Source organism: Vigna angularis, chromosome 4 (genome assembly GCF_016808095.1).
Source record: "Vigna angularis cultivar LongXiaoDou No.4 chromosome 4, ASM1680809v1, whole genome shotgun sequence".
Lineage (NCBI taxonomy): Eukaryota > Viridiplantae > Streptophyta > Magnoliopsida > Fabales > Fabaceae > Vigna > Vigna angularis.
In genome coordinates, this window is record NC_068973.1 from 10,629,232 (window position 1) to 10,640,448 (window position 11,217).

The 11,217-nt window shown below is 31.1% G+C and overlaps 1 protein-coding gene across 2 annotated transcripts; it reads left to right on the forward strand.

Moving 5' to 3' along the window:
- The first annotated feature begins 1,839 nt into the window (after positions 1-1,839).
- LOC108329950 (E2F transcription factor-like E2FE) lies at positions 1,840-8,739 on the forward strand. 2 transcript variants are annotated; one of them, XM_017564354.2, is made up of 10 exons: positions 1,840-2,045; positions 2,129-2,249; positions 2,335-2,412; positions 2,492-2,548; positions 2,646-2,754; positions 3,849-3,916; positions 4,009-4,078; positions 5,456-5,517; positions 5,665-6,073; positions 8,454-8,739. In XM_017564354.2, the coding sequence occupies exons 1-10, from the start codon at positions 1,978-1,980 to the stop codon at positions 8,540-8,542; spliced, it is 1,131 nt and encodes a 376-aa protein (XP_017419843.1). In that variant the 5' UTR covers positions 1,840-1,977; the 3' UTR covers positions 8,543-8,739. The 2 variants fall into 2 exon arrangements, with proteins under 2 accessions (XP_017419843.1, XP_017419844.1); XM_017564355.2 differs by having other exon boundaries at positions 1,841-2,045; positions 5,665-6,081.
- Positions 8,740-11,217: the final 2,478 nt, after the last annotated feature.

Sequence of the window (11,217 nt, forward strand, 5' to 3'; positions counted from 1 at the left end):
GTGCCACCTTTCGCTTATTGTGTCGTCATTTGTTCGTCGAACAGTTGTTTGCTTGTCGTTTGTGTCTCTAAGGTTGTCTTTATTTCATTCTTCTCCAATTATGATCGGACGGGACCGTTTTAACAACTCTACTTATAACAATCAGAATCAAAATATTAAAATAATGACAATAAAATAGTTATAACAGTTTTTACTACACTAAAATATTAATTGACATAATCATTATGATATAATTATTAATTATTACGAAGAAGATAAGAATAATAGAATTCAAATATTAAAAGTAATAATAGAATAATAAAAAAGAATAATAATGAAGTATATATATATATATATATATATATATATATATATATATATATATAGGGTTTGCTAACGCGTATGCTTGTTTTTCAGTCTGTACATTTTAGTAATGTGTATCGAGTTTTAGTAGACAAAAATACTCTTATATATCATGAATTCTAACTTTTAAGGTTAACGGTATTTTAATAATTTTCATTCTCAAAACTAAAAAAAAGAAACCCCCTCTCACTCAAACCTTTTCTCTGTCATCCCTATTGTAGCCCCAATTGAAAAAATCATAACACTTGTCGTTAAACAATTTGCCTTTGTAAAGAGTTGATTCATTTTAGAGTTGAATCATCATCTCTAAAAAAACCCTCCAGGCCAGTTAGCAATTCCTTAGGATGTCATTATGCTTCTGAAAATTTGATAAAATTATATACAACAAAAATTATAAAATGAAAACTCATTATAAAATCATTTTTTTTGTAAGAAATTGTTTAACGAGTGTTTCTTATTTTTTCCAGGTTAGATAAAGACAAAAATTATAAAATGAAAACTCATTATAAAATCATTTTTTGTAAGAAATTGTTTAACGAATATTTTTGATTTTTTCCAGGTCAATTACCAATTCCTTTATGCTTGTGAAAATTGGATAAAATTAGATAAGATAAAAATTATAAAATGAAAACTCATTATAAAATCATTTTTTGTAAGATTGTTTAACAACCAGTGTTTCTGATTTTTTTCAGTTGGACTAGGACTACAGATAAAATGTTGGAGTGAGAGAGATGAAAGAAAAATGATTGAGAGGAATGAGGAGGTGAGTAAGGGTTTGGTGGTTTTTTTTAGTTTTGAGAATGAAAATTATTACAATACCCTTAACCTTAAAACTTAGAATCCATGATATATAAGGGTATTATTGTTTACTAAAACCCGATACACATTGCTAAAATGTACCAACTAAAAAACAGATGTACAACTTTCAAAGAATCAAACTCCGGTAATACTTTTTTTTTATGTCCTTGACTCTATACAGAAAATAATGAATAAGATAAAGGAAAAGTTGTGTTTGCGTGACAATTTTTCATTAAAATTATATATAATTTTCAAAAAATTGATTTGTAAGTTATTCTTTTTGCAAATTATGAAAATTATGAAAAAAGCACATGTTAATTGAGTAATAGTAAATTATATTTTATTTATCTATTAACTTTTTGTATTAGAAAAAAACCATATAAAATCTTAAAATTATAATTAATATCTCAGAACTATATAAATAATAATGTTAATAGAGAATATATAATTTAAATTCATGTGTCATAATAAGTAATTAATATAAATAAATTAAAATATGGTATATAAATATTTGACTAAAGAAAACACTTTTTTTATAGATAAAAATGATCTTGTGCTGAGATTCGGCCGCTAGACATGATTGATGACACCGCAACACGCTTATGTTGTACAGAAACCTAATCACGCATAAAGTAACATAAGTTTTTTAAATTTAAAACTTAGTTAAATATAATAGGCTGTAGTTCTGATTCATATATAAGGAAGAAAAAAACAATGTGGGGTCTTGTGGTTGATTCCCGCTTTTTAAACACTATTATCCCGCCGTCCCAACACCTCTTCTTCTCTCTCCACAGTCTACCCTAACCCATCCATCCTGGTCGATGCTCCTGCACTTCCATGTCTACCTCCTCAACCCACCACACCTATAGCCGAAAGCAGAAATCACTCGGCTTATTGTGTACCAAGTCTCTTTCTCACTGTTACTCTCAATTGCTTCTATCCAATTCAATTTCATCCTTTACTTCTCACGCGCTTCTTCATCTTGCAGTTTTCTCAGGCTTTACAACAGAGATGGCGTCCGCTTAATTGGTCTCGATGACGCCGCATCGCGATTAGGTGTTGAGAGACGCCGGATCTACGACATCGTCAATGTCCTAGAGAGCGTCGGGGTTTGTATTCGATCGCTTACAAGGTTTTGTGCTTGCTTTATGTTTTCTTGTTTTTTTTTTTAAATTCTTGGTTTTTATATTTCAGGTGCTGGCCAGAAAAGCTAAGAATCAGTATACCTGGAAAGGCTTTTCTGCGATTCCCGAGGCTTTGCAAGAACTCAAGGTTGTTTTTCTTCCGAAATTAAATGACTGTGTTGGACTATTGGCGTTTAAGATTTGATGTTTATTTTAGGTTTTTGTAGGAAGATGGTTTGAAAGAGAATCCTGGATCTTTTGATGACTCCAATGACAGCGCGAAAGTGAGAGAACTGCCTTTGGTGTTTTCATTTTACGATTTTATTTCGTAGTTTTGGGGTTAATGACTAATTTAGTGTCGAATTGTTGTTGTTGGTTTAGGTGTCTGACGATGAGGATGAGGAGGAAACTTCTCCCATTGTCAATACTGAAAGTCAGAATGACAAGGAAATTCCTGATTCCACCGCTCTTGGTCTATCTTCTAAGAATGGTATTTTTATTATTTTTTTCTTTTTGCTTCCGAATATTTTGCTGATTTAAAAATCATTGGCTGCGTTGGTTTTTAATTTTCACTTCAATAAATATGTTATAAATATTTATTTGCCATTGTGAATGTTATTGTGAAAAATACATGTCTGTGGCATGTTGTCTCAGGAAGTAGATGCTGCAAGGTTTAATAAGCAACTGCACCCTGTTCACTTAGTTATCCCACCTTTCTGGTTTTCATGCAATCTTTCCCCCTCAATTTATATATTAAAACTGTTAAACATTGAAATCAGAAGAATGACTGAGATCGATCCACTTTTTCCAAAGCTATAGTGGGTCAGCAAGCTGATAAGTGACCAATCATATGACTGTCAGAGTAGAAATACCCAATTTGAGTTTTTTTAAAGAAAAATAACAGAAGAGGTATTGAACAGAGAAAATAGGTGATTATTTTGTGACGTTCGACATGGGAGCTGAGGAGATTTCTTAACATTATTGTTGGTTATTAATAAGGTTTTTCTCTTACAAATAAAAATAATTGCCAAAAGTTTTTAATATACTGCCTCATTTTTATGAACAGAAATGGATTCCAAGGTCGAATCGTGCGTGTTTGGTTTCATGTTGATTTCTTCAGAATCACGTTAATCAGTTAATGTGATTTTAGGTACATGTTTACATGTTTAGTTTCACATTAAGGATTTAATTGAGCTTAAAATTAATTCTGAGTCGTATCAAATTTACGTAGTTTTTGTGTTTGATAAAAAAGTTATATTGAATTTTATTAAAAGTTTTTTGGATGCAAAAATCCAAGCATAAATCATATCACTTGAATATTAATTTTAACCAACATTTTGCCAACATTCTTTCAAATAAACACGTAATTCAATCCCTAAATAGGAGACTACGTTATTGGCGTAGCTGTTTTATTTGTTGATGGCAAGGATGCTTTACCACTTATAATATACCTTCAATCTTTATCATAATCGTGTGGACTTTAAACGGGTGTGGTTTGGTGACGCAATTTAGATAGTATGTTATTGGTATTTATTTTCTTTGAAATATGAAATCTAAAGGTTGTTGTGGTATTTGCCATTGCAGAAAACAGAAGGGAAAAATCTCTGGCATTGCTTACTCAGAATTTTGTTAAGCTTTTTATCTGCTCTAGTGTGAGTGTCGCTAATTTATCGAATTTTTCTCGGATATTCTAACTTTATAGCATATTAATATATGTTGACATTTTTAACAACATACTTTTCAGATCGAAATGATCTCCCTTGACGAAGCTGCAAAGCTGTTGCTTGGAAATGCTAATACATCAATAATGAGGAGTAAGTGATACTAAACTCTGGTATGGCTTGGTAAATATCTTAATTAAGCACTCGTATAACAAAGTGCTTCTAATACAGGTATTAATGTGTAAACTATTTTTATGTGTACGAGGGCTGTCAATACACTTTCTAACACATTCTATTATTGGTTAAAATTTGTTTGAACTACAAAGCATGTATAAGACTTATTAGAAAAAAGTGAGACAAAATTTAGTTATGTTTAGTAAGTTTCAGTTAATAGAAACGAGTGTGTTTAGATGTGCGTCTTAGAGAATGGTGCTAGTTTTTTTCTTATATATAGATAGCAAATCATTTTCATGAGTTATTTTGAAAAATTTATTAAAATAAGTCAAAGACTGTTCATGGACAGATCATAAGTTAATCTTATTAGTTTTCTATAGTTGGAGAATCTAAGATTAATAATTGATACAATTTAATTGTATCATAAATGAATCTCTTAAGTTATTATCGTTGTTACGGTTCAACAATTTATATTTTTTCTCCTAGTTTCGTGAAAAATATTAAAAAGTTACGCCATTTTAAATTTTTAAATGAAAAGGAATTGAAAAAACACTTGTAAACTTATCTTATTTTGTTATTTCACTACTTTATTTGCCACTCACTCATTCAATGCCAGTAATCCATACAGTTATTTAGTCGTTTTGTTTCCATTCTTCTAAACTAAGGTTATCATAATAGTTATTTTATATGACTTTCCAGTTAAACAATATATATCTAATAGTGTTATTTTATATGACTTTCCAGTTAAAGAGTTTCTGTAGAAAAAAATTGTTAATAGTATTTTATATGCGTATCTACATATATATGAATATCTAAATTGTCTATAAATGAATATAACTGGATATGATAAAAATAAATTTTTTGATCATTATATGCAATTCAATTAAGATACGGTATATAAGTATGATTTCTTTGATTTTAGAAGAAACAGATTTTGAAACTAGATAAGTTGAAATAAAAAGATTCTAGAGGGTCTTATCTAATTTAATCCATTTGTTTACTTTTATTCATAAATATTTATTTTCGTTTTTATTGTATTACGTATATACTTCACTAAAAATGAAAATTATTGTTTTCTGCTTAAATTGTTGTATTTATTTTTAATTGAAATTGTTTACATTGAAAACTATATGTTATCTGTATGATATATTAAAGTAATATTTCAGTCTTTTAAAAAATAGCTTGACGACTCGTTATTTGAATCCCGATTTGATTACCTATTTCTCAAACACTTACCTAATTGTTTGTCGTAAGATGTAAACTCTTCCATTTACACCCTTATGCTTGTTCATCATGGTTTGACAAAGGAAGAATTTAACTTTCTGAGTTTTTATTTGTATGATACTGGCCTTTCAGCTAAAGTCAGACGCCTATATGATATTGCAAATGTGTTATCCTCCATGAACCTAATCGAGAAGGTGATATTCTCCTCGGTGCACTTCAATTTTCCTCTTAGAATCTTAGAAAAGCAGTGTTTTACTTTTTCACCATTTAAAGTTGGCTCTGCAGCTTTCTGTATCCAACTGAATTACAGTAGTCTTAAGATGAGTTTGCTATGGATGCAGACCCATACAACAAATACAAGAAAACCAGCATTTAGATGGTTGGGATGGAGAGGTAAAGCATGGAGTGAATCAGTTGACTTAGCTCACAATTCAAATTTCAACGAGCCAGGGAAAAGAAAGTTTGGAACTGACATCACAAACACAAGTTTTAAAAGGAGCAAAACTGATTTTCTCTTGGATGGCCTCACCTGTAAAATGCAAAATCAACAAGAAAATATCAGTTACAGAGTACAGCTCGACAGAAGCAACTTTGAAAAAGATGCAAAACAAACTTCAAAGGGCTATCAATTTGGTCCTTTCGCTCCAGCTTATGTGCCCAAAGTCGGAACCTCTGAAAATAATAGCGGGAATCAGGTGCATGACTGGGACAGCCTCGCACAGGTTCATCGTCCTCAGTATCAAAACCAAGGTATCTAGGTAATCCTCCCCTGCTTAATAGATATGGAATTTTGTTTTGTATATCTGCATAAGAACAGTTGTACTAGATGTAAATTTATCCTTCATTTGTTACGGCAAAAAAATAGTAGACTCTACTGTGTTTTGTTTGAACTACGACTGTAAATGTGACTTACTAAGTGTAAAGTTGCAATTTTATTAGCTAATGTGAAACAAAGACCGTAACTTTGACTACAGTATTTAGTTTCTTCTGAAATCATGTTCTCTTGTTTCTCCGAATGTCAAGTAAATCTACTTGCATATTGTTGAATTACAAATCATAATTGCACCAGTACCCTGCTTAACCTTCTGAAATGGAAACTGATTTTTATATATGTACTATGTTTATAAGAAAAAAAAGTCTAAAATATTTTCTGTCCCTTTGATGTCAAACTTCAAGTTGGTAGATGGAAATTTAGAATGATTTATATTTAACAAGTTCATTTATTGGCTTTGTTAATTATAAGCCTTTTTGTGGAAAAGAATGAAAAAATTAAATATTTGTTTTAGTTTGCACGTTTACCTTATAGGCAACCCTATTTATAATTCTTTTTAGAGGGTCAACATGTGTGGTATGCAGTGGGTAGATGTTTGCAACTTGCAAGTAGGTTGGTGCCTGAGTTCCAATAGACTGAAAGTGAAGAGCAGGGCATGTTCTCTGTAATGATAGGAGTTCGATTACTATGGTTGGTTGTTCGATGGTCCACCATTGAGATCCTGATAGAGACCTGAATACTGCTCTCGTTAACCAATTGTTTTATGAACCCAAATTATGGAGGGTTTAGAATAGTAGGTCCAAAGCTAGTGCAAATTTACAGAGTGCGAAGAATGATGAGATAGTAGGAGAGATTTTTGTCACAGTTGGTGACGTCAACATCATTTTAGAGGGGCATTGATAGGTTGGGTAGGATGAGTTAGTTACAGTGAGAATCGTTTTGGAGGGGCATGGATATTTTAAGCAGGGTGCCCAATGATTCAATCATATTTATGAAGGATAGAACTAAATTATTATCTCGTAAATAGTTTCATTTTATTTCCTAACTTTTACATGATGGCACAACTAGGTTATTTATTAGGTTTGTTATGCAGGGTTTCCATTGTATTCAGGTATTATCAATAAAGAAATGCCAGTCTTGTTCTTTTTATTATCTCTTTAGTTTTCTTCATAGTTTTGATGGTAAATTATTAGGAACAGCATAATTCCTTTCATCTTAACAACTGACAGCATAATTCCACAAGAATTCACCCTGTATACCATGTTCTCGCCTTGTATGATAGATATCTACTAATTAGTATTTTATAGGGAAGAAAAATTAGCATGCAACTGATTTGGTCCAGTTCATTTCTTTCTAACAATTAAATTGATAAAGCCTACAAATTGCACTACAGAAGGTGGTTGTAGTCGAAGAGTCTGAGACCTTGTAAACTCTACATTAAAATCTCGTACTCTTAATTTAGGAAGTCTTATAACTTGTAATAAGATTCTAACGCCCTACCACTAACACTCTTAATAAATCTAGCAACTTTATGATCATTCCTAATGATTTGCCTTTTTTAATGTTATATGGAAAGTCCATTGATTGCATAGTTGTCAAACTAAAACATTAATGCTTAGTTTGGAGATGTGTCGTACGCATTAAATATAAAAAGATGTGTGTACATGGATAAAAATTGAGTCCATATCCATATCCCATGCAATTCAATTAATGATTGAATTTAAGATCAAATATGATATTTTTAATCGGTTTGATTTTAAATTATTGACTAATTTTTAAATTGGTATCAAACCATGAACTTGTTTTAGGGAATGAGTCGAAGATGTCATAAAGGAGAAAACCGAAATATAAATTAACAGAAACTGAGTTGAAGATATTTTAACTTTGATCAAGTTAAAAATATCTTGACTGAGATTGAACCAAATATGTCTTGGTGTAGACTGAATTGAAAATGTGATGCTTCGGTTCTTATTGATTATGCCTTTCATCACGAGCGGGTTGAATATGACTTGACCAAGTTTAAATTGAGATGCTTTGTTCGGATAAAGTTTAACATACTCATCAAGCCATGATCAAATTTGAATATGTTCAGGTTGAGGTTGAGTTGAAATATGGTCGGTCCGGTTGAGATTTTTACATTATGTTGTGATTGAAGCTAGTCAAAAGATGTTCAGGAAACAATTGAATTAAATAAGTTAAAGTTTTGATGCAAAGTATAAATGTCTTTGATTTTCTGTAGTAGTATGGAATTGGGTTACAACAATTGAAAGATTTATACTTTCCATTTCAATGTACCGTCATAGCAATTTTATTTTTGTAAATTAAATTTATTTGATGTATGTGTATTTTGTGATGCAGCTTTGAGAGATCTATTCTCTCACTACATGGATGCGTGGAAATCATGGTACTCTGAAGTTGCTGAGAAGAAGCCAACGAAAACCTTATAATTGACGTGTCCGAAGGTAGTAAAAGATTGTAGCTTTCTCAAGAAGGAATGATCATTTAAAGAATCCATGTTCTCCATGTATTAAATGACTAAAGTTAGTCAAATTGTTGTAGTTTTCTCAAAATGGAATCCATGCTTTCCGTGTATTAAGTAATTTTTAAAGTTATTAAATTTATTGCAGCTTTCTCAAAAAGAAATGTCCATTAAAGAATTCAGTTTTTCATCTGTTAGCGTGTTGATTTCCTTGTTGCTTAAGATCAATTAACCATTCTTGTAGATTGTCTATAACACTTATTTCATTTGTTTATTAATTAATTATAATATACAAAGTGAATATCATTCCATAAACTATCAATTTATATTTTCAATTATTAAATTTAATAATTTCACTTTTGTTACAAATTTTCTTTATATTTTCACTTATTTACTTAAATTAAAATATCCATGCTGAAATACAAATAGATGTAGCGGTTCAAGCCAAACGTTGCTGTTTCCTCTCTCCGTTTTGAATATGAGATAGATGCAGTATAATTTTGAAAATTGTTAATGTTTACTGTCAAAATGATTTTGTGTGTAAGGAAACTAGATTTGGACCATTTAATGATAGTTACAACAAGAAAATGTTAGAAAAATACAAGGACAAACAAAAATAACTTAAGTTCTAATTATCAAATGATAACAATTTCCTCAATCTAGGTTGAATCAAAACTAGAAGAGATGTTATGGTAAGGATGAGGGTGCAAAAGTTATTGAGGATAAGGGGTGAGACTCATGGCCTTTGATGCTTTAATGGTGATGTGGTGGTGTTTTGATGGTGTTCTTGGAAAGGTTAGGCCAACTCTAGAGGAATGTGGTTTGTTGGGAATTCAAGTATGAGTCTAAGTTTCACATTTGGTAAAAATGAGAAAGTGAAGCATCATATGAAGATGAAAACCCATTAATCCATTGTCTTAAGATTTTGGATAAAGAGTGATGTCAATCCTTTATATGGTTGAGCTCAGGTCTCATTGTCCCAATGAACATCCTCATCTATAAAACTTAATAGAGGAGACCACCTAAGATGCTTTAACCTTGAAATTAGATAGTAATAAAATGACTCAATATTTTGGCAGCATTTCATTACTAATATCAAAGTGTGAATACAAGGGAGAACACATATATTTATAAGCTAAGAGTATCTCCAAAATGTAGAAGCAAATCTTAAAAACACTACATTGACCTAACTTGGAGACAAAGGCAAAATCCTCTCTAATAGGAGGAGGACATGTGGCTACTATGACGTGACCACTAACTATGTGAGATCTTTTCCAATGATAGCATGACACATGACCACACTCACATAGTTAGGATATCCTACACTCTTGTCCGCCAAGCTAGATTAAAAACTTTGACCACATGGTCAACCTAAGCTTATGGACATCCACTTTGGGTCAACATTGGGCCTTGGGCTTTGTTGACTCAAGTGGTCCAAAAATCTTACACTACTTGACCCAAAATACAAGGTCTAAAATAAATCCTAGACTACTTTGCCCAAAAATACAAGGCCTAAAATAAATCATAGACTATTTGACCCAAAATATAGAGCCTAAAATAAATCATAAACTACTTGGCACAAAATACAAGGCCCAATTTATTCTACTCTACTAAAAGCTCCATGATGACCCAAGAGAGAGTTTATATCCACCTTCCACAGATGACTCTTAATCTTATTGAAGATGCTTGGTTTTGGTTAGAAGGTATGCCATCACAGATTCACGAGGCGTTACAAATAACTTGTGAGGTGTCTGAAGAATGTGCCCTCTACAATAGAGAAGATTGTATTGTATAAGGTTGACATCCATCTACATGGATAGATGTTTGCATGTATTAGTAATGTATTTATTATGTTTTATGTTGTTTTGAACTTCGTATTAATATCTATAATTAATCTCTATAATTAATGCTTGACAAAAATATATTTTCCTTTATAAAATTAAGTTACATAATTCAAATATCATTCATACTACAAGTCTATATATCTAGTAATGATTCCCATCAACTCTCCAAATGTTTGCATCCTACTAACATAAAAGGATGACCACGCTCTAGTCTCAGGGTAACAATTGTTAGACGATATGGTATCATCACTGATATAGGACAACCTTCTTGTAGGTGAACCTGTAAAGATAATATTAGTAAATGAAAGTGCTACATAATGTAAAAAAACTAATTACTTTACCTGCACAAAATGAGAACCATGAACATGTCTTATACTGATTAGTCGATGTTGTCTACAATCAGAAGGTAGTGTAAAACATAGTGGAAAGATCATAATAATTTGAACCAATGACAAACATATTGATGACATTATATTGATTAGAAGTAACATAACCTATATTTGGTATAATCATCCACTTGTCCATAATAGACTATAATTAATGAAACAAATCGTTATAGAAAAAAATGTCTAAGTAAAGTATAAGGTATAAGAGAAAGTACCTCTGATTGTGAATCTACTAAGAAAGACTTCTTTAATTCTTCTACTTGATCATAACTTACTAATAATCTTGCATGTGTATCACGCCATTGGCCAAGTTCTTTAAACAAATCATGTTGGATAAGAGAACAAAGCAACAATACATCTACTCCAATGAATATATTTGTCACGTTCTAACAACATTATTAGCTATTGTAATT